Source organism: Passer domesticus, chromosome 13, assembly GCF_036417665.1.
Source record: "Passer domesticus isolate bPasDom1 chromosome 13, bPasDom1.hap1, whole genome shotgun sequence".
Classification (NCBI taxonomy): domain Eukaryota; kingdom Metazoa; phylum Chordata; class Aves; order Passeriformes; family Passeridae; genus Passer; species Passer domesticus.
In genome coordinates this window covers 7,943,547-7,967,662 of record NC_087486.1, presented here as the reverse complement: position 1 = coordinate 7,967,662, position 24,116 = coordinate 7,943,547, and the positions used below count along the sequence as shown (strand labels likewise).

At 41.6% G+C, this 24,116-nt stretch overlaps 1 protein-coding gene across 3 annotated transcripts; it reads left to right on the top strand.

The window, feature by feature from the left end:
• The first annotated feature begins 246 nt into the window (after nucleotides 1-246).
• On the top strand, nucleotides 247-17,129 carry LOC135280054 (neuropeptide Y receptor type 6-like). Of its 3 annotated transcripts, XM_064387779.1 has the most exons (5): nucleotides 247-1,403; nucleotides 4,715-4,839; nucleotides 8,839-8,917; nucleotides 11,008-11,083; nucleotides 12,077-17,129. In XM_064387779.1, exon 5 carries the CDS (start codon nucleotides 12,095-12,097, stop codon nucleotides 13,211-13,213), a length of 1,119 nt encoding a protein of 372 aa, XP_064243849.1. In that variant the 5' UTR covers nucleotides 247-1,403; nucleotides 4,715-4,839; nucleotides 8,839-8,917; nucleotides 11,008-11,083; nucleotides 12,077-12,094; the 3' UTR covers nucleotides 13,214-17,129. The 3 variants fall into 3 exon arrangements, with proteins under 3 accessions (XP_064243849.1, XP_064243848.1, XP_064243850.1); XM_064387778.1 differs by lacking the exon at nucleotides 247-1,403 and having other exon boundaries at nucleotides 2,685-4,839; XM_064387780.1 differs by lacking the exons at nucleotides 247-1,403; nucleotides 4,715-4,839 and adding an exon at nucleotides 4,848-5,472.
• The last annotated feature ends 6,987 nt before the right edge of the window (nucleotides 17,130-24,116 follow it).

Genomic DNA, 24,116 nt, shown 5'->3' with positions numbered 1-24,116 from the left:
AGCCCCCGTGCCCTCACACCTCACACCCCTGTGCCCTCACACCTCAGAGCCCCCGTGCCCGCACCTCTCACACCTCAGAGCCCCCGTGCCCTCACACCTCACACCCCTGTGCCCGCACCTCTCACACCTCAGAGCCCCCGTGCCCTCACACCTCACACCCCCGTGCCCTCACACCTCACTGCCCCCTGTGCCCTCACACCCCTGTGCCCTCACACCTCACACCCCCGTGCCCTCACACCTCACTGCCCCCTGTGCCCTCACACCTCACACCCCTGTGCCCTCACACCTCAGAGCCCCCATGCCCTCACACCTCACTGCCGCTGTGCCCTCACACCCTGTGCCCTCACACCTCACTGCCCCCTGTGCCCTCACACCTGCTTGCCACCCCCAGCCGCTCCGGACTGCCCTTCTTGGGGCTTAACCCTCCGCTCCTGTCTGCTCCCTGTCAGCCGTGTCTCTCCCCTCGATTGTGCCCCCCTTCCCCTTGGCAGCCCGCTCCCAGGGACAGGATGGCAGGAACAGCCTCAAGGTGTGCCAGAGAAAGTTTAGGTTGCATATCAGGGGAGAATTCTTCACGGAAACACTGTCCAGCCCTGGCACAGCTGCCCAGGGCAGTGGTGCAGTCGCGTCTCTGGAGGATTTAAGACAGTGCGGATGTGGCACTTGGGGTCACGGTGCAGTGGTGGCTTCGGCAGTGCTGAAGGAATTTGATGATCTTGAAGGGCTTTTGCAGCTCAAACCTTTCTGTGATTCCTGCTACTGTTTCCTCCCCTGCCTTCCCTTTCTCTTTCCCACCCTATCACAGCCTACTCACCCTTAGATCTCTCCTTAGCTCTGAAAAGGTGGTATTTTCTCAGAGAAATTATTAGAGCTGTTCAAGAGTGTGCAAGCCCTGTGGAATGACAAATAGTGAGATCATTTTCCTTTTTTTCCCTCTTACTTTTATAGTACATTAAACATTGCTGTCATGAAGACAGCAGCATTACTTTCAACTTAAGTGAATTTTTCATTAGAAAGAAGATTTTTTTTTCAGTCTTGCAGCCACTAGGGTTTATGTTAAAAATTAAGCAGGAGCTAAGAATGGCTGCTGTTTTGCATTAGGCACTGTCAGGATGTAGTTCCACAGTTTCCTGGACTGATCCTGCCTTTTCCCATGTGCCAGCCTTGGCAGCTTCTGCAAACACACAGCGATCCACATAAGGGATCTGAGACAGCCATAAATAGATTTATCACAATGAAGGATTTGGTTTTCAGCTGCCTCAGCTTTCTGAAACAATTTTTTTGTGACCTGCTGGTGCTGACAGGAGGGAGGAATCAGAACTGCAGCATCCCCCTGATGGGGATCAATTGGAAAAGCTCCCTTGGAGACACAGACACAAGAGGAACATTGGCTGTGCTGGAAGGTTGGTTAACCACAGCCCCAGAGGAAATCCAGAGAGGCTGAACTTGCTTTTGCCTCACAGGCTATGATTATCATAAACTGTAGCATTGGTACTTGCAATACAGTAATCTGATTTTTACTCAGATTGGATTTTTTTTTTCTATATTATAGCCATGTCTATAGTAAGAGTAACCTATTAAATGCCTATGTTTGACAGTCACAAAGAAGTTGCTATGGATTTAGATCCATTTATCTCAATGGATGAACTGACACCATCATTTTATCTAGTTTAAGAAAAGAGAATATCCCATAATGCCACTGAAATATTTGTGGTTTTAAAATAAACAAACATATCCTACTGTATTAAATATATACCTTCCCAGAAGCTGTCTGCAATCTGCACATAAATTACAGGAAATACAAAACTATTTTCCTACTAGTTATTGTAAGAACTGTATGACCCTTCCCAAGATAAATTAGTATGTGTCACGTGGAAAATAATCCATGAGAGTTTTATAGACCTATAGTAATTTAGAGCAAAAAGGATGAAAAATTAAGAGGAGCTAATTATGGCCTCAAGAGATAACAAAGAAAATAAAGCTTGTTTACAGCACACTTTCTCTCCCTGAAAACAAGACAGACAAGTAGGTCAAGGAACAGATCAAAGAAAAGGTCACAGTTTGCATCACGAGGAGATGAGGGTCTTTAAGATGTGAGTAAATCAGTAGGAAAAACCAGCCACTGACTCAATTCAGGTGTAGCCCAAATTCTTCCTCTTCATTTACACTTTTAACTGGTTGGTTAATGAAAGGAAATCACCTTTAAGACACACATACCCGTGTCTTGCAGGTGGAAATGTCTCCTCTGGAAATGCACAAAGGGCTGCTGAGGCACCCAGTCACCTGAGCTGTGCAAAAAATCACTTGGTGCACACATTCCCAGGAAGCAGGTGCCTTTCTGTGCTCCTGAAAGGTGCTTTTTCCTCCAGCTGTGTGGACCAACAAGACACAGGTGCTGCCACAGTGTGAGTGCAGAACCAGAGATGAGTCTCACTGTGGGTGAGGTGTAAACCAGAAACACTCCAGCAGCCACAGCACCTTCCCCACAGAATTTTTTAACTGCTTTTTGCTGTAAATTAGTAAATGCATAATACCAGCCTATAGATATAAAAATTCTTAGGAAAGTGTCATGCAAAAGAAATACATGTTTTTCACTTTCTGACAAGGCAGTTACAGCATGACGTTTTTATTAATTCTGATAGCAGCCTGTAGAATAAAAAAAAAAACATCAGCAGCTGAAGTTGCTAAAGTTAGGTGCTTTTTCAGAGAAAAACTCCACCTGTATCATTACCTAAAGGAAATGTGTTTCTCAAACCAGAAGCATTGCCCAAATAATGCCAATTAAATTAAATGTCTTAATGGGACATTTTAATTAGTGTGTTAGGAAGAAGGAAATCCAAATCGTTTGCGTGCATTCACCTTTCCAGTTATTCAGAAGAAATCATTCCACCCAGAGTCCACAGGAGGGCAATGCTGCTTAAGAGATTGAAAACCAGAGACATCTGAGCAGTCCCTTTCCAACACAAATTCCCGTGTTACCACATATTCTTGGTAAAAGCTGCTGCAAAATAAACTATTAAGGATTCTTTGTATCAATTTTTGTAGTTCAAGAAACATAACTTTTTCATGCTATTTAATGGGTCCAAACTGCCAGGACGGAAAATGAATAATTAAGTTTTGGAAAAGAGCATGAAGGACAATAGAAAAACATCGTGAAGTCAGAAGTAGTTTGTAAGTTATAAATATTTTTTCTAAACCCTCATATAAACACAAAATCATATCTTTTTAACTAGCTTCAACATTTTTAGTTACATCTGTGACTTCCACAGTTGGCAGGCATTGATTATTTTTTAAGCAATTTATATACAGCACTTGAATTTTTAATGAGTTTAAGTAATTTTTGTATAGTACAATGCTCTAGGCTTAGGTTTAGTTTGACCTTTCAGCAGACAGAAAGCGTTTTGAAGTTTCATGCAGACTGCTGAATTAGTTCTGCATTCACATTGAAAACTGTAATATTGTCACCTTAGCTCCACACAAATTTCACCCAGATTTTTCTAACTGTGCATAGGTGGGGACAGTTGGGAATACAAGGGATACATAACTTCCCACATCACTCTGAGATGCACACAGAGGCAAAGATTTTTATTTTCATCATTTCAATCAGATATTATTGGACTTTTGGAAGGCTCACTCCTACCCAAACCAACACCTCAGGCAGAGTGTAATTGTGTGGTTCATAGGGAGCATTTTGTGTAAAAATACAGCAGCACCACGAGCATTCCCAGCCTGGCACTTTGCTTTAGTTAGAGGTACAAAAACTTCTGAAAGATGTCCAGCTGTCCTTGAGAGAGCTCTTGCCTTTTTGGCAAAAGTTTATCTTTCACTCTGTTCTGCTGTTTGCACTTTCATCTGCATAAACATCAAACCTGTGATCTTACTTTGGAGACTTTCATGAATTAGTAGTGATCAGGAGAGGGGTTTTTGTTGAAAAAGATTAAAAATTACTGAGAGGCAACTAGACAGACTTTTACCCCCCTAAAGTCTGAACATGACACTCCTGAGGATAAAAATCTCTACCTCGTGTAAATTCAGATGGGAAATAAAACACTACCCCTCTCTTTTATTTGCTTAATGCAAAGGAAGATAACCTACAGATAAAAAGGTAACAGAATAACCCACAGGTACAATTTCTTCAATAAGTAGTATCAAAGTTTATCTGTTAAACAAAATCTTCCTGGAGCCCTTGCTAAGGGGAGTTTGCTGAAGAAAGAAACACTCCTTTGTGAAGGGTGAAGTGGAAAGTCATCGGAGAATTGAATTTGCATCCTTTTCTTTGGATTTAAGTTACCATTTTTCCTTAAACCCTGCCCTCCCTCCTCTTCCCTCTGAAGTTCAATTTCTCTTTTCCTCTTTCATCTTTTCACTCTTCTTTAATAATTCATTATTTCCTTTCTTCTCTTTCCTAAAATTGTATATAAAAGCTGGCCATAATTTGAAGTGATGGGATGAAAGTAAGGCAGCAAAATATGGTCTCAAAAGTCAAGATTCTTGTGAAGGATCAAAGAATGTAGTGATGCTGAGACAGATGTGAGAGGGGAGAATTTTCACTGTATCTTAGTCTGAGACAGACCAGGATCCTAAGTTTTGCCAAACGAAGACCTAGAGCCAGCAACAATCTCAGCCACACTCTGATCTTTTTCACCTGTGAATTTTTCATTATGTATTTTCCAATTAAATTAACATCTACATGCTTTTATTTTTTTCCCCTTAGCTATTCCTAGACTCCAACTCTTTCTCATTCCACAGAACCTCTGTGGGGTGGGTTTGTGGTGCTTTTGCATGACTGATGTTAAACTTTGTTTGAACACAGCAGGAGGAGCTGTGCTCTGAAGCTCAGTAAGTACCTGCCTGAAATTAGCTGAAACACATCCATGCTATTCAAGACATTTTAAAATGAGGTGATGTGAAGTAAGACTTTCTAGACAGGAAATAGCAATCTAGAATTCCTGGTTTTAATCCAGAAAATAAAAATGCTTGTTACAGTTTGAAACATACTTGAAAATTGAAACAGACTGAGATTAATGGGAAAAACCTTTTGATTATTTAAGTATTTCTTAATTAACAATTAGGACACTGAAAGATGTCATGCCATGAGAACAGCAGGGTTTGGTATTCACAATGTTGTTATGAAAAGACTCCAGAATGAGAAAGAACAAACCAGAGATACAAATTGTCGTATTCCCCCCAAATTTGTGAGCTATTGAAATAATTCATTTTTTGGCAGAGATAACTTTGGTAAAAGTGAGTTGGAGAAGTTCTAGAAAACTACAAAGAATTGAAACAGGGTTTGGAAAGTGGGATCTATTATAAAATATGAATTTATGCAGTCACACTCCTATTACAATTACTCATCTATCTTATCTCTTTTTCAGTGAGAAAAGTAACTTGGCTGACCCAAAAATTAAGATGCTAACCTTCCAGCCAGGGAGTTTATTCATCTCCATCTCAGCTCTATGCCAACTGAATAAGGTCCAGAAATTAGCCAACAGTTCATGGCATGACACAATTTTAAAAATATGTTATTATAAGTAACTCATTTATAGTTATATCAGATTTTTAAACAGTTGACTTTTCATTCTAGTCATGAGCTAATTGAGAAACAAAATTGAGATCAGGCATCAAGGATATTGCAAAGGTCCTTTAGAGCTATGCAGTATAATGGAGTGAAACCTAAACTCCAGGTAGTGAACTTGAATTATTTTTGTGACAATTATTTCCAGAGTCATGGAGCAGGGCTTCGACTTACACACGTACATCCATGGAGAAAAGGTGCCAGGGCATACTTAGCTGTTGCTAGTTTGGTCCCATTATGAGCTATTTGCTCAGAATCCCTTACTGGGGTGTTGATCACTCCACAGAACAGGAAAATGTGAGGGGAGTGTGTTTTTCCTCCATCACAGCATATTATCTTACTTACATGGCATTAACCAGCACATCCAACACTAACAAATGAGATTTCCAATTATTCTTGTTTATTTTTCTGTGCCTCTTTGAAGTGCTATGAAGAACAGTATTTATTAGGAAGCAATAATCCAGGAGAGAGTTTTGCAGGTGTTGATTGACAAGAAGTTCAACCCGAGCCAGCAATGTGCATTTGCAGCCCAGAAATCTGACCTTGTCCTGCATCAGCAGCAGCATGACCAGCAGGATGGTGGAGGTGGTTCTCCCTCCCTGCTGCACTCCTGTGAGACCCCACCTGCAGTGCTGCACCCAAGGGCTGGAGCAGCTCTGCTCTGGAGCCAGCCTGAGGGAGCTGGGAGTGCTCAGCCTGACAAGGGAAGGCTCCAGGGACACCTCAGAGACCCTCCAGTGCCTAAAGGGGCTCTGAGAGAGCTGGAGAGGGACTCTGGACAGGGGCCTGCAATGACAGGACAAGAGGCAGTGGCTTTGTAGTGACAGAGGGCAGAGTCGGGTGGGATTTGGGGAGAAATTCTTGACTGTGGGAGTGGTGAGTTCTTGGAAGAAATCACCCAGAGAAGCTGTGGCTGCCTCATCCCTGGAAGTGTCCTGGAAGTGATTTCTATCCCTGGAAGCGTCCAAGGCCAGGTTGGATGGATCTAGGAACAGCCTTATCTAGTGGGAGGTGTCCCTGCCCATTGGAACTGGGTGATCTTTAAGGTCCCTTCCAACCCAAACCAGTCTGTGATTCCATGACCCTTCAGAGATGTTACAGGTCTCTGAATCAGCTCTTGGCCAATCTGCTGTTAAGGAATTCCTTCATGTGGGAAGCTGAGAAATTGTGCATGTACATCTCTACTAAATCTTGCTTTCTGAAGAAGGAGGCTGCAACAGGCAGAAACAAGGACTACTGCATAGGTCCATAGGAGAAACAATTAAGCTAAAGCAAAAATTTAGAGTCATCAACCATCAGCAAAGATTCCTGCTGGCCAAGGAATCATGTAAATGCCAGAGCAAAAGGTGAACTTAGAAGAGTTAAATGTTCTTTTTCACCAACAGGTTGTTGCCAATACTACACAAGTTATCACAAACTTTAAGTTTAAAAACCTATTATGGCACTTCACCTAACACTTAATACTGAGCACTTTAGAAATGACAAGACCATTGATAAAAAGTAAATACAATTCTGCTATCCATTAACCTTTTTTGCAAACAGACACTCCAGCATTTGGCTGAAAAAAATCCTACTCTGCATACATACCTTTGACATCAGGAATAAACACACCAGGAGCAGCTACACCCACAAGCCTCTGATGCTGGATGTGATCTAATTCACAACAGGTTACAACACAATTAAATCCACACGAGGCAGCAGGCTGATACAACTGTAAAAATCAATGGATCGTGTGTTAAAGACTCCACTTTTTCCACAAATGAAGGACTGCATACAGAATTATATTAGAAACAGAGGCATGTGTAAATAAGCAAAATGACCTTTGAAATTTAGAAATAGAATCAGAACATCTTTTCATTTTATTGACTTATTTGCTTCACAAGTAGATATGCATTTTTATGGCCTGTTCTGATGCTTATCTATGACATTGCATGTTCAGGTCCTGATTAACTTCCTGGGGTTACACTACAACCAGAAGCAGAATTTCTAAAGTACTTTGGCAAAGCTTTGTTTTTATAGTAATAATGACATAATCAAACCCAGCAAGCTCTAGAAATGCTTTAGAAAAATATATTCCCATTGCTTGATTGCAGCATTTTTGGTTAAAATATCAGGATTCCCAAACCACACCTAGAATAAAAAGCACTGGGTTAAACTAAAGAGAAGGAAGTTTTATAGGGAGGTGTTAAGGCAGTCTTCCTAGCAGTCAATTAGGCACTTGAATCCCTAATCCAAGATCACCACAGATGGTTAAAAAACAATCTGGACAAACACATCATGAAGAGACTCAAATACATGAAAAGCAGGATGTTCATCTGGCTGGCCACAAAGGCTCCCTCCACCCTGCGCCTATTTTATTCAAATGCTATAGCATGACAACCAACTATATTTTTAGATAATTAGTTCTGAATTGTACTTCAGTACAGCATCAGTATTGTTCATCCCAAAAATCCTACTGCTTTTTTGAAAATCCATTCACTCAAAAAAACCAGACTGAGATACTGGAAGTTAAGTGTACCCAGGTAAAAATGCAAAAGTTTATACAGCAACTTACCAGATTGCAGGTCCTAAGAAAAGCAGTTCCTTTTCCACTCCATAAATGTTCATTCTAAATATTTAGTGAGTAAGCTGAATGCTTATTTTTATAAACATGTGTCTACAAAACGTATAAATTCTTACTGAAAAAACACTAAGAAAAATAAAGCCCCTGTTCACTATGTGCTAGTGCAGTGTGCATGCCTTGCTTTTCAGGAATACTGTTTTTATCTGAGGAGTATAAGCTAAAATATCGATTTATAATGAAAATCTGATTATCTTAATTGCAATAAAGCAAATGATACACTTAATAGGATGTGCATGCTCTTTCCAAGCAGCTTATTGTATTGCTGTCTCAGTTAAGAAAGCAATATGCCATCTGCAGATGTTTATGTATGAAATCCTGCAGAGGGAAAACATTTGAGCTACAGAACAGATTAAATAATTGAAAATGAAATTGCATGATAAGGTATTTGACAGGGTGGAGGGAAGCAGCACAGTGGAGGAAAATCCATCCCCATGACTACTGGTCCTTCCTCCTCCCTGCTCACTGCTGTTCGTCTCCTCTTGGATTCCAGAGCTTGTTTTATTCCTGAGCAGCCTTCCTGCAGCCCGGCAGATTCAGTACTGCTGGAAAGTGGGGATCTGTGGTTTCTTACAGACAGAAGAAAGCAGAGTTTAAGTATTGCTTTAGGAGACATGGCTTTGCTCTGGATTCATTTCTACAGAAAGAAGATGTGTTTGCTGGCTCTGAGGGAAAAGAAAAATTGTTAAAGCAGTGTGGATATGACTTGAATTTTTCATCAGGTAAGAAGTCAGAAAATCAATAAAACTATGACAAAAGTTACTGAAATAACTTTTAAAGCATTATTTTATTATCTATAACCTATATTTAAAATTGACTGTAATTTTTCCTCCACATTTTATCTGTGCAATACTTAGGAACTTAATAAACAAGGTTTGTAATTGAAACATTTGTTGGTCACCTTGAAAGGATGGGACTGTTCATCTTTAGCATAGGTAAAAAAATAGTTAGGAAAGAAAGCCTTTCTAAAACTCATTTTATTTTAAACCTTTCTTTTGCTTATGAACATTTCAGTAATGTGTTTGCAGGCAGAGGAATGAAACAAGACTAGGGGGTTTACAGTATTTTATAGTGTTAAACTCTTAGTATGGTAGAGAATCTTTTCCAAAATGCATGGATTAGGGCTTGAAGGAATGAGTTCTTTTTGTTAAACACTTCAATTCTGGTACCAGCTGTAGCTGTGATCCAAGAATGCTGATTCCATAACATTTATTTATTAGATTAAAGAATGCCAGTATGTATTGCAATATAGTTCAACATGCTGTAGTAAATACTAGAGTAACTTATTTTTTAATGCTGTGAATATTCCAGATGTTTACCAAGACAGGTGAATTTGTTTAATTGCCAATGAAATGTTTAAATTGCCTCGTAGAATGGTGTGTACTAAAGACTGCACTCTTTAACTCCCAGCACAAACCAAAGAGTGAAAAGAAATTGCACATTTTCCTGAGAAAAGGCAGTGTGGATGGAGAGTGTGCCTAAAACTGATGTAGCAAGTGAACTGATTAGGTCAGTACAGGGACTTTTCCTGAACAGAAAATGCCAGAGAAGCCCTACCATCCTGAATTCTTGGGAGAGGACATTCAGAATTTGCTATCAAACTGTGTTGTGCATCCATGGAGAAATAAGCAAGCTTAGCAAATAGTGCATAAAATATTACAAACTTGGCTCAGCCTCATGGCCTTTTGACACAGCTTCTTCTGCTCACATAAAAAACAAGGAAGAGCAGAGTTTGTCTTTGAAGGCATCAGGTCTGTGCCAGCCAGGTGGACACCACAGGCACTGCAGAAAAAGATCCCTCTGGGGCAAAGCAGCCAGGCTTTAGATCCTCACACTTCTGAAGTGGCAGTAGATCTCACTGGGGCAACAACTGCCAATCTAGCGTGTAGTGCCTCTGTCCTTCCAGCACAAGCATCCTCGGGTGTGAGAAACCCAGCCAGGCAGTCAGTGCTGCTCCAGGGCAAGGTGGGTGACAGTGCTCTCCAGGAGCACCCACTGGTGGCCTGAAGGGGCTGCTGCCAGCCTCACCATCGGGTTCTGCAGGGTGTGACAGTCAGAGTCACAGCCCCTGCCTCTCTCCTGGCCTCAGGAGCACAAGAGTTTGTGGAGCCTGGCGGGCACACAGTAGAGTACCCAGCTCTTGCTCTACTGAAGTAGGGACACCTGCAAGGGACTGCAAAATCTATCAGAGCCTCCAGGCTTCCATAGTTTTTGCAGCAGGATTATAGAGTTTTCCATGTCATTCCCCAGTATAGCTTTAGCCAAGCCAGGTACATTCTGTAGAGAGACTACAGGGCTTAATGCCCTGACCACGATTTAAGTAACTTTTGGGGAATCAGGGCCACACAGAGTCACATGTATCTACAGCCACTTCCCACTCCAATGAGCATGCTGATTGAAAAGAGTATTTTAATCAGAATGAAAATGGTAATAGATGCTCCAAAGGTGTTTTTTGGAGATTTTTTAAGATCCTAATTTGACCCAAGCTTATGTTAAACAGAAGTATCAGGATAAAGGAGTCCAGGATATAACTCTGGCTGGAATATTCTTTAAGTTTCTGTGGGAAAACAACTACAGAATCATAATTCCAGTTTACCCTGGATTTAGTGTTTCATTTTGCACAGGCATCCAAACTTTTAAGAATCCTTATTGATTAAATAATGGCAATCATTTCTGTGAAAGGGCTTACAAATCTTCTACACATAAGCAGACTTTTTCTAGTAATAATAAAACATCCACCTATCCCTTCTTTTTTGTGTATCCTCTAAATTCCCACTGCTTCTTCATTCTCTTCATTCCCCTTTCTCCACAGGCTCTCAACACCATTTCTAGGGTGAAGAATGATCTCCTTCCAGCTAGTTTTCCAGTAATTTCACAGAGGAATTAAGGTGAGTTAAAGTTGAGTTTTGAAATATATATATATTACCCATTTTTAAATTTTAAAATAGCACTTTTCATACCTAGCTTTTCCTTTCTCAGGTTGGAAACAACCTCTTTCTGTCCAGAAAGTTGGTGAGCTTTTAAATTAAGTTCTGCACTTAATGATAAATTCAAACCCATCAAGATGTTATGTTGAACCTAACTCTTCCCATTAAGATAAGTTTTAAAACCACAGAACTGTTCTACTACCATTTTTTTTGCTCAACTCCTGTTTAAGTTAGAGCTGAAAGAGGAGTTATTTTCTGTATAACTACAATGTGAATTTTATTTTGTTTACATTTTTCTCAGGTTAGATTTAGGAAAAAGAACATACTATCTTCAATGCATCAGTAGAACAGGAAACTCCCTTTTAGATATCATTCATAGAGGTTTTGAATGCCATTTGAGCTCAAGCACACATAACTTTGATTAATTCAGGAGGATTGAGTGTATTAACTCACATTGCTTTGTAGTTCTAAAGAAAATCTAAGTGTGATGTCTAAGCTAGCAGAGTGACGGCAGGACCCAATTCTTCTTTTCTGGTAATACAAAAGCAACAGATTATCCTCATGGGAATCCATTAAACCTTCTTAAATCTTCAGCAGAGACAGATCTTAAAATACTTTATTCTGAAAAGCAAACTTCATCCACAACTGGTAAAAGAGGATTTGTGTGAAAGTGTCTGTGCAAGTTCAGTCAGAGCTATCACAGCTGTTTCTTGTGTATCAGTTATAGGTCTGTAGCACTGTCAGTGCAGAACCTCAGAAAGGTGACATCAACCTCCTTCCACAGGGATACATAAACCCACTAATAACCATCTGCTTTTCTGGTACTCTAATTAATCATGTTAGATTTGCTCAAAACTTCAAGGACACTGACTACAATGATAGACCCACAGTACTCACTGCTTTGAAAATCTCCATGCAAAGTATATTCTAAATAATACAAGGTTTTGTCCATAGGTTGGAAGATGCTTCAGGATGGATAAAGCTGTTCAGCACACCAGCGAGATCCTGAATCAAACTATCTCTAACATTAGCCTCTCTCAGTTCTTGAACTTTGATACATGCCACCTTTCCTCCCTTGCAGAATTCTTGCTTATTACAGCTTACACACTGGTTACACTGGTGGGGCTTGTTGGAAATCTTTGCCTAATTGTTATAATAAAGAGACGGAAAGAAGCTCAAAATGTCACCAACATTTTGATTGCCAACCTCTCTTTATCAGATGTCTTGATCTGTATCATGTGCATTCCTGTCACAGTTGCATATACCTTAATGGACCACTGGATCTTTGGGGAAGCAATGTGTAAAATAGGCTCTTTCATACAAAGCCTGTCTGTCTCAGTCTCCATTTTCTCACTTGTACTCATTGCTATTGAGAGATACCAGTTAATTGTAAACCCACGTGGCTGGAAACCTAATATTTCACATGCTTATTGGGGAATCCTTTTCATCTGGGGGCTTTCCCTCATCATATCCACTCCTTTTTTAGTATTCCACCAAATAACAGACGAACCCTTCAAACATTTGTCTTTCCACAGTGATTTCTACAAGAACAAGGTCGCTTGCATTGAAGCGTGGCCGTCTCTTACAGAGAGACTGATTTTCACCACTAGCCTGCTGGTTTTCCAGTACTGCTTCCCACTGGGCTTTATTTTTATCTGCTATCTCAGGATATTTGTGTGTCTTCGGCGGAGACGAGGTAAAATAGACAGGATGAGAGAGAACGAGAGCAGGCTGAGTGAAAGCAAAAGGATCAATATGATGCTGGTATCAATCGTGGTGACCTTTGCAGCTTGCTGGTTGCCTCTCAATATATTCAACATGGTTTTTGACTGGAACTACGAGGCACTAATGAGCTGTAATCATAACCTGGCATTTACAATCTGCCACCTTGTGGCCATGATCTCAACATGTATCAATCCCATCTTTTATGGATTTCTGAACAGGAACTTTCAGAAGGATTTGGTAGTATTAGCCCACCACTGCAGATGCTCAGCATCACAAGAGGAATATGAAAATATTGCCCTTTCAAACCTGCAGACAGATGCATCTAAGGGGTCTCTGAAGTTAAATAATCCCCATGTGGATATATAAGATAATCTAATTACAGTTTCCAAAATTCTGTATTTTGCTGCAGATGGCCTTTTTCTGCAGGTCTTGGGCATGTTACCACCAAGTTTAGAGGAAGCCTTTGCCATTTAGTTCAGCAAAACCAGGATTATGCTCCCATAGGCATAGTCATAACAGGTACTTTATGATAGTATTAATGCTGGTAAAACCACTTCCAACAGCCCTAAAGATCAAGCATAATAAATTATAAACAGTATTAACATCTTACTTTTTTTAATCCACCATTTCCAAGTCACTGGCATGCTACCTTAACTCCAATAAAAATATTTCCATTTCAGCTACTGATGGGGATGTCCTTCTTAAATACCTGCCTCTCCCCAGGTAAACCCTGAACACTGTGCTATTCCCAACTTCAGCAGCATTTCACACACAGTTTTCTGGAATTTTTATTTTCCAGCCCTACACCAGGGCCTCCCTGATGAATCTGCAGTTGAGAGGCAGTTCACAGTGTAAGGAAGGCCCTTGAAGTTATCCTAAGACTCCACCACCTCCCTTTCAGCCCCCTCATGCAGTTTGCTTTGGCTTAGTACCAGTTCAGCCCAGAAACTGTATTTTAACAAGGGAAAAGGCTAGAGCTGGACTTTTTTTTTAAATGAACACTAAAACAGGACCCATTTGATGTACTGCAAGTTTCACTCAGAATGATGTTGTTCAAGATGAAATATATATTTAGCATTTCTCCTAAAAGCATTGCATTCTCCAAAGCACCAGTAAAGATCATTGTTTTCTCTCTTATCATCATCACTGTTCCTTTTAGAATCTCCATTACCAAAACAAGCCACTATGAATTCAGAGTAAATTTTGTTCTAGCTACTTACTTGGATTTCTCTTTGAGTAGAAAATTAGGTTTGCATTTTAATGTCAGCAATATTTTCTCCCACTTTTCTGCACTAGCAAGAGGGCACGCTTGAGCAGATGTGGTCATTTCTGTTTACAGAAACTCAATCTCTGTGTTTGAAAGTAGTTTCTTTTATAACACAGTGCAAAGAAACCTAGAGGGATAATACTCAACACAACTTTTCTTAAACTAAAATGTTTTAAAAACCAATTTCCAGTGTGGCCATAAAAAAGTAGTGAAACTTCTTCTTCATCCATGATATAGTGGCAACATAAATAATCAGTTAATACTGAGTTGTTTAAATACAGTACTTAGAATACTTTAGTCCAAAAATTCACCATGCTTCCTCTTGTTCAAATTAAAGATAATTAATTACTTGTACTGCTAAAGCCCCTTCTTTTTTTTTCTTCTGAGTTTCAAAAGCCCCATAAGGTTCCTTGTAAAGTATGCTCTAACTTCAGCAATTTATTAATACCCCACTTAAGGAAAAAGAATTCACATTCAAATTTCAGTGAGCTCCTTGATGACTCAGCTGTGATGAAACTCACCTCAAGGCTGTGAAGTTCTCTTGCAGAGGGAGCACTGCTTTCCTTTGCCATCCAGTTCCTAAAGGGCTCAGGCACAGCTCTCTTGTTCCAGCATTAGTTCAGACTGTCTGCACCACTCTGCTCATCAGAGGAGCTCTGTCACAAGAGCTCAGCAGCTCCTGCAGGTACTCAGGTTTGTTAAGTGCCCCCTGATCCACACTGAGATAAAAGACCTCGGTGAAATCTCTCAGTGTCTGAGCCCATGAAGTCATAAGGGCTGCCCCATCACAAGAGCAAGACTGGCAGAATTAGTGACGTGGTAATCAAGTATCTGAGTGATAGGTATGGATTAATTTGGCATAATTTAGGGTTTTTTCCTAATTAAATTGAATATCATGCATTTGGAATAGATTACACAAACCTTAACACCTGCCTTGTGCATCACAGAAAAGAAACCAGGAGACAGCTAAATACCTAAGAAAGGCCAATGATCAGATTGCTGAGAGTATCTCAGCATTAACTATTTCTGTGAACGTCAACCCAGGTCACTGGGCTGCCTTTACTGCTGATGCACATCATCTGTTTGCTCAGCACAGCAGGCATTTCACCCAGTTACAAGCAGTACCTTGCAGTCAATGGCACTGGGCTGTGCATGGTCAGAGGGGCTGAGCTCTGGTGCAGGGGAGGGGATGGAGCTGCTTCTCTCACCACTGAGACTCCTCAGGAACAAAGTGATTCACTGTCTCCATTGCACCTGGCTAAACTGAGAGCAAATCTGGTCCAGGAACTTCAGTTTTCTTGGGGATCCCAGTATCTGTATTGAAAACCATCTACTCCTGTCAGAAGGCCATTTGCTGAACAAATGTGTTTTAACAGTGCTGGTGTCACACCTGCTAGAGGCTGGGCTATCAGCTGTATTTCCCTGGGTTTGGAACACAAATCTCTATCACCATCTTCCTCAAATTTAACTACACTGCTTACAGTTTCAGGGCCCATGCTTAAAGCATTTTAGAAGCACATGACATTCACAATTTACTCTAATTTATTAATACTAGCACAGCAGTTCAGGTTACTCTCATTGGCAAATGTCTCAGAGAGTATTTAATGTTTGAATCAGGCCCAGCTGAGATTCCCATGTGTGAATTTGGCCTAAGTGGCTGCCATCCCATCCCATCCCATCCCATCCCATCCCATCCCATCCCATCCCATCCCCAAGCCCACGTGTGCTTACTTTTACAGCGGAGGTGGTTTTAGTATCATGTCCCAAGTGGTTCTAAAACAGCCATGAAATGAATTCTGGTTCAGATTTTGTGATGCTGATGGATAGTCTCTCTGCTGTCTCTCCAGAGAAGTGCTTGGGCAGTATATATTAGACAGGCAAGAAAAAGAAGATTGCCATCACTTTTTGTAATAGCAATTGTCTACTCCTGACATCCTGATCAGAATTAAGCACTCAATTTTTCCTTCCAGTCTGAAATTCTTGGTATAAGAGGGTTCTTCATTAGCAGGTGGGAGCTCTCAGAGCAATGACACTGCTTCAGAATCAAAAGTGAACAATAATACTTGTGCCTTGATTTCTCCTCATTTCTTTCTCACACTTTCACTTGACTCAAGTGTTGATGGATGCTCCATTTCTGTTCTGATCATTCAGTCATCAAGCATCTCCCCCAAGAGCACTTGTAACAATCATTGTTAACAGAGTAGAGGATCCTCTCTGTCTCAGACGTCGCCCTCAGCACTGCACATTCTCTCCCTGCATCCACTGCCTTCCTGTGCACCCTGATACTGAACTTCCAAGCAAGTCAGGAGGAGCTAATTGACTGTGGCAGGAATAGGAACAAAGAGTAATCACTTGTTTTTAAAGCATAAGTATTATGGACTCCAACATGGTGTAAATGTAACTGCAATACCTGATACTTAAAGATTGCTCAAGTTCAACTGGCAAATGTTGCCCTGTCTTGGGTGATGCTGATGACTTTATTTTCCCTTGTTTTATTTGTATAGCCAAGTAGAAAAAAATACTAACAGCATTTCTCAGCAGAAAGCTGTTACCTGATGCAACCAGCTGAAGAACTGTGAGCTTCCTTGGGGAAGCAGCACCATGGAACTAACTGCAGAAAGCTAGAGGGGAAGCCTGAACTCCCACATGCCGTTCCAGTGTAGAAAGTCTTTGTTTTTAAAAAATAAAAACTGCATCAGAGCTTTGTTTGAGTGGTTTGGTCATGCAGACCAGACCAATATGTTTATAAACATCCTTGTAAATGAACTGTGTCCTTATATGTCTGTGTATTTTATGGTTGATTGGTTTCACTTTGAGTACTTATAACCTTATAACTAGGGTTAGATACTTGGGAACTGCCATTCACTGTGGAAATTATGTCACTGAGCAAAGAGCTCAATTGATTATTGACTGTAATCCTGTCTGTGGACAGAGACAGTGCCAGTGCTGTGTGTGATTTAAAGATTTTGATTTCTCCCACTGACTGACAAATAAATATTATCCTGTGTAAAACCATCCCCCTGCCCAGCTGGTGAATTGTACTGTCTGTGACTGGGACAGGACACTTCTCATTCAAACAGGGCACCAGAGCACCAAGAATCACTAAAAAGTCCAAAGAAATATCCAAAGTTCCAAAAGAAATCCAGCGCCAGGTCAAAGGGATGAGTCAGGGCACAAAGATACTCAGGAAGGGACTAGACCAGACTTCAGATGTGTGAGGGAGCTGCTGACCCAGAGGAGACAAATGAGAAGGAGGAGAGGACACAAAACTGCTCTGAGAAGGGGTGACCTCCAGAGATGTCCTGACAAACCCAGAAGGGTACAAAGTGTGCTCCAGAGATAGCAGTGTGCTAAGGTGATCCTTTAAAGCATCAGGATGAGAGAAGAGGAAAAAGAAAAATACACACAGAAAAATTAAAAAGCAACAGGGTATGTGACAAATGAGAAAAAAACCTAAAAAATAGCTATAGCCAGCCCAATAAAAGGAAACAGAAAGAAAAATTTTAAAAGCTAAGGGGTACAAGGCAGAGGAAAAAAAATGAAAACAGGGACAAAAAAAATAGAAGTAGACAGAGAAAAGCAATTTAAAAAATAAGAGGAGAGCGAATCTGTAGTAAAGCTTCAAAGCTTGGAGGAGCCTCACAATGAAGGGTCAGACAGGCTGCAGAATTGAGTGGAACCTCACAGACTCCATAAACAACATTGTCCCTTCAAATCTATGCTAATAAGACACTTAGAAATATTCCACAATGGCAACTGTAGAATTATCTTGTCTGCTATCACTCATTTTTAAACAAGGTTCCTTTGGTTTCCATGCAAATGCACTGACTGATGCCTTTTATTTAATTTCCATTTCATTTCATTTCACTTCATTTCATTTCTTTCATTTCATTTCATAGATTTCTCCATTAGTCACAGGCTATTTACATAATGTGATGGAATTGGCACGTGTGGAGCTATTCTCTGCAGAATTCACTTCACCTCATACCTGCTGAGGAAAACCTGTTAATTCACATAGATGTCAGCGTTGTAACACTCCATGAATTAGTTCTTCCAGCCAGGAATGGCTGCTAGAGTCACAAGAAGCTGTGAAAGTTTGGGTTGCCTCTAAAGAGAATCTCTGACCCCCTTGGCAGCTCCATCTTTGGTTGGAGACTCCTGCAGTGCTCGATTGCAGGGGCTCAGACCCGCAGTGCGGAGGGGCTGGAGAGGCACAGACCTCCCAGGCACTGAGTCCTGCACAGCCTCCCCCTCCCCAGCCTCCCGGGGCACCCTGGCATTGCCCAGCACACCCAAACCTCTCCTGTCCTCAGTAAGGGCTGGCAGATTTGTCTACTAGCAAGTTACAGAATGACTGCTTTTGGTACTACACTTATTTGGGTGGTGCAGCTGTATCAGGTTAATTTCTACCGTGTGTTAATTTCTACCTTGAAGCCATCTCAGGAATTGCTATAATTACAACTACTAAAAACCAACCCATGACTGCATTCTGATCATATTGCCAAATTTTATGAAGTGTTTTGCCAGTGGAAGCTGTTCAATCCCCATCAGATTATTGGGTTTGGGGGTGGAAGTGGTATTGGGGTTTTGTTTGCTTTTCAAATAAATGCAACCACTGTTTTCTTGCACATGAGAAGTAAACCTAGGCAAGAATAAAAGTCAAGAATCTTTGTGTAAATAGAAAAAATAAAGGAGATCCCAGAACAGTTTCTCCAGAGCCAATTTCCCATTCCTGTGAAATTTCCTCAACAAAACTGTCCAGCTGCCTCCCCTTTTACGTAAGGACAGGAACCTAACAGTAGCTATGACCTCACAGTCCTTACCCATTCCCAGTGCCTCTTGGGCAGATTCCACTGCTAAAGGAGCTCTCTTCAGCTGCAGCAATGAAAGCCAAACAGCCTGAATTTTGGGGAAGGGGCTTGACTCTGAAGTGGCAGGGAAGGAGCTGAATTTGACAGAGCAGAACAGAGCTGAGACAAGATCTCAACAGAGCTTAGACCCTGGAAGAGACTCAGACTCTGCAGGAAAATGGAGACAGAGTTTACAAATCTCTGAGTAGATTGCAACAGCACATAAAAACAACAACAACAACAAAAGTGTGTGTGTGTGTGTGTGTGTGTGTGTGTGTGCGTGTGTGTTTAACTCAGCACACTGGCAGCTATCTCAGCTGCCAGAGAAAAGTTTGCATTTGAACATGATCTCTTTACAGGACACTTTTACAAAGGAAAAAAGAAGGAACCACAAGAACCATTTCATAATTCAACTTGCACAGGTGGAAGTTCCACCTTACAAACCACAGCCATGCCCAGAGAGTTACGAGACAGGCAGTCCTTGCAGGAGCACAAAGCCATCAGGCACCTGAGATGTCAGTGAGGGACTCCCAGGCTCGTCCTGTAAGGCCTGGGAGCTCTTACAGCAAACAGCAGGGAGAGCCCAGGGCAGTGGATTGCCCCAGCTGTGTGCAGGATGGACACTTCACATCCTCACTGGTGGCTCTAAGTTTATTAGTAAAGGTCAGAGGGACCTCACCACACCCACAGGGTAAACCTTTGGAAGGTAAATTAGGCAGCAAATAATCTCCTTCATGATGTCCAGGCCACTATTTCACTATTTGTAAGGAATATCCTTGCCAGTCAGCCTAGCAATGCTGTCAGCATGGTGTGATGCCCTATCCAGCACACATGTACATTTCTGCATTTCAGGCAGCTTTAAGTGTCTCAATGCTTCCAGCTCTCTTTTCCCAGACCTTCTGACCATGTGAGCAGGTCAAGTTCTCACTCACACCAAATGCACCGTTCACTCCTGCCCTGGAAAGAAATCAGAGATCTCCTTCTTGGGACAGGTGTCATCCAATATTAAATCCATGTCCAAGGCTGGGCTTTCCCCTGGAACTGGCTCTCAAGACCCCTTGCTGCAGGTGCCGTCTGTCTGCAGCTCCTTGTGGAGGGTGGGAGCAGGGGGAGCTCTGGAAAATGTCACACTCAGGTGGTTTTGTGCCATCATCTCTGTTAGTGACCATAAACTGACCCCAAGAGAGCACATTCTCCAGGGCACTCACAGCCTCTGAGCACTGCAGAACCTCCTGCCAACCCAGCAGGGTCAGACCCCCAGTGCTTGGCAGACAGAGCCCCCAAAACCTATATTGAGGGCATAACCATCTTTTTGAAATGCTCTTTATTAACTAAAACCTGCTACAACTTCACCTGCATTTAGGCATTCAAACAAAACCATTGGCATACTGCACTGAGTCGTCAGCTGAAGGGAGGGAAGTCCTGTGACTGAGTGGGAACAAGATTCCTGGCTTCTCATTAAAGATGAACTTCAGACTCCTTTAAAAATTTGCCACAGAATTAGCATTGAATCTGAAAGCAAAATCTGAGTTGACTGAAAGGTCAACAAACACAGGGAGATAATTACTGCTTGATGTTCCAGGAAACCCAAGCTCTGACACTAAATTTTAAAAGAAAGTCTTTGATGAATGATAACAAAAACTTTCTTTCTTCCCATCCCCATCATGCAAACAGACCAGACACAGACATACAGAGGGCATTATGGAAAAACCCAACCATCATGGAAGTTCAAGTATCCTGTTGAACCTCACATTTTATTCATTGAGATACACAAAAATTAACTATTTCAAGGGAAAAGTTTGGGGTTGTTTTGTTAGCCTAATTTACTTTGCTGACTTATCAATTTACAGAGTTGATTAGCTTTGGCTTTGAGCTCTTGCCTCTTTCTGAAGAAAAAACCACAGTGTATTAAGATTTTAGGAGTACTCAAGCCATGTTAAAAGGCTGAGGTGAGTGTTCAAATACTTTCAGTGTGTTTCTGCATGGAGGGGATCTGCAGCAACTGTACAAAAAGCATCTGAGAATAGCAGCAGCAAGTTATGAGCAAAAACAAATTATGAACAAAGAAAAACTATGAACAGTCAAATTAATTTAATCAAGGGTTACTGTACATCTGCTGCTAAGAAATAATAGCTGCTTCTTGTTTTCTTGGAAAAGCTAAAAAAAGTCAGCTGCTAGTTTAACAATTAAGTGGAATTTTAAAATATGCAGAATGACTGAACTGTTAAGGATGTGAAGGGGCCTCTTGATACCATCTAATCTAACCCCCCATGCTCAGTAAGATAAAATGCTTTTCTGAAGTATAATCATAAATTCACATGATTAAAACTTCACCAGAAAGCTGCTCCTGGGCGGGTGTTGCTGAACCACCAGTGACCCCACCAGATGTTTGGTGCTGCTCCAGTTCAGGATCTCCCCACTCTGAAGGGTTATTTTTCAGTCTGTCCCAGTTCATGTTGCTGACAAACTGGGAGCTGAAGTCTCTCAGAAAAACCAAAATCTCCCAGTGGAGACCACTTCAGCTGCCAGCATGAAGGCAGAGGAGAGCAGATGTGATGTGGAGCTGCTGATGGAGGAGGCACGAGCCTGGTCGGTCTGGGCAGATGTGCAAGCAAAACAATAATTTTGGTTTCCTTTTTTTTCATGCAACAGACCAAAACAGGGCTGAAATCAATAGGAATTCGTTTCCTGCCCACTTCATCTGTGGGTTCCTGATGGGTTTGGAAGTTCATATTTCAGCACATGGTACAGATAGAGAAACAGACACCAGTAGAATCACCTTAGATGACCAGAATCCAGAGATCCTGCAAATTACTGCCATCTGCATTTTATATTAAATATATCTAGAGGATGCTTGTCAAATTTGATCTTCATGAATATCTGTCAACCTTTTACACTGACTTCATTTGCTTTACCTGGAGAGCAGTGAGCTGCTCCCCGAGGCAGGCATTACTCACATGCCAGCTTTAACAATCAGATTAGCACCGTGTTTGCTCTAAAAGCTGAAACCTCGGTGCTCAGCATTGAAATGAGATCTGAACACAGCTCACACAGCCTGGCCCCAGCTCCAGCCCTGTCTTGGGCAGGGCTGTGCTCACCATATGGTGCTCCTGCTCCGCCTCTGCTATTTCTAACTTCCAACTCTATTGGAATTGTGATGGAAAGATTTATAAATAAGGTTTTGGTGCCAAGATGTCTGCTCTGCACACCATAAACCTTCCTTGCAGGTAGTTGAATCAGCATTGTGCTGTGCAGCCATCATAGTGCAGGTTCACACACCCTGCTCTTCCTTTACCCAAGTCCTCAGACCTACTTTTACCCACTTTGCTTTCTCTCCTGCTCTTCTTGCAAACCTGTGTGCCTGAATTTGAATTGGCTTTGGCTCTTACATTATTTAACCAGATGGAAAGAAAACTAACTTATACTTTAGGCAATGAAATGAGTCTTTCACTCCTTGAACACCTCATTCTACCACTTACACAAAATCCACCCTCAGCACAAGACCTGGCCAGCCCTGTGCCCCCACCCCATGCCCAGCCCTCTGGGCACAGCCTCCACATAAACTCAGGTGGAAAACCAGGTACTGACAACTCCTTCTTATCAAAAGCTGCCCACATCCCAGTGTCAGCTTTAGACAACACTAAATTTAAAATAACAGTTTGCCGGGGTCGGCTGTTGCTTGTCTCTGCCCCAGCACGGGAAAAAGTGGTTCTGGGTAGGCCGCGCTCTCGAAGAAGGAGTCTGGACTCTTGCTTTAGGTCTTCAGTCGAGTTTATTATTTCTTATCTACAAAGATTTTCTGTCTGTCCAGCCGAGGTCTGATCAGCAAGACAGCCAAAGGCACTCTCCCCCGCCCACGAGGCGGTTGTCTCTTTTATAATGAAAATTACGTATTCGATATTTACCTTTACTTCCCAATACTTTCTGCCCTTGTTGGCAAGTGTACTCTTTCTATGAACCAATCCACACATGCCAACATCATCCTGAACATGGATGCCAAGGAGAAGAAAGAAGAAGGACAGGGCATGCCCAAATTCCTCCATCTTGGGACTCCTGATCCATGTACAGAATTCTAGACCCCCCTGTACAACACATAAAACCCCCCTGTACAGTGCATTATAACTTAAGTTCTAACAAGTGAATAACATCCCCTCACCATTCAGACATGAAATTCTCTTATCTCCTCACCTTCAGGTGTCATTTCTTTAAAAGGATCAAAGTCAAGCCACCAGGTACTTTTGGCAACATTCCAGGGCCTCCGAGCCCCCCAAGGGTTGTCTCGGTAGCTCTGGACATCCGGAGTGATGTACTGAGTTCCCACAACAGTTCCCCTATGAGCATTCATTTTTAGATAAATTTTTCTAAGGAATTTTGGGTAGACCAAACATTCTTTTCAAATCAAATGATTCAGGCTGTATAAAACCCATTCTCTTTACCCTACTGTTCAGCATTTAGGTTAATCTCCTGTCTAGTTTTAACATCTCAGCAGTCATCCTCCTGCAAAAATGAACACTTGGCAGTCCTAATCAAAAAGCCTTGAAAAGCTCCAGAATTCTCAGGGGGTGACAGAGGTACAATGGATTTCTCCTCCACACAGCAAGGAACCCTCTTAATGTCCCCAGCTGCAGCCAAGACAGAAATCTGGCTCACACAGCACTGACTTCAGTGCACTGAGGACATCAAAAATGAGCCACTTTGGTGCCAGAGGTAGGAAACGTGTTATTATCTGGGGTGGTTACACAGAGAAAGTTTCTCCCAGGCTGAGTTTCCAAAATACATATGGAAAATAGATTACTCCTTCTCAAAGCTCATCACCCATTTCTAGAATCCTCCAGTGCTCAGTTTGCTCTACCTGGATTTTCAGTTTCCCTTTCCCTCCCTTCTCTCTACCACTCCCTTACTTACAGGGAAAGAATAGAGATCATATTTCTCACAGAATTTAGCAAGAATACATGATGGAAGGAGCCAGCACAGGATTTTACAGCCTGTAATTCATGTTTACCAATCAGGGCAGGGAAAATCGAAGGTTTGATTTGTGGGGGGAAAAAAGCAACCAAAAAGTGCCTAAAAAATCCAAAAAATGCTCAAAAAATCGCAAATCAATCAAACAAACAAACAAAAAAAAACCCAAAAAAACAAAACAAAACCAAAC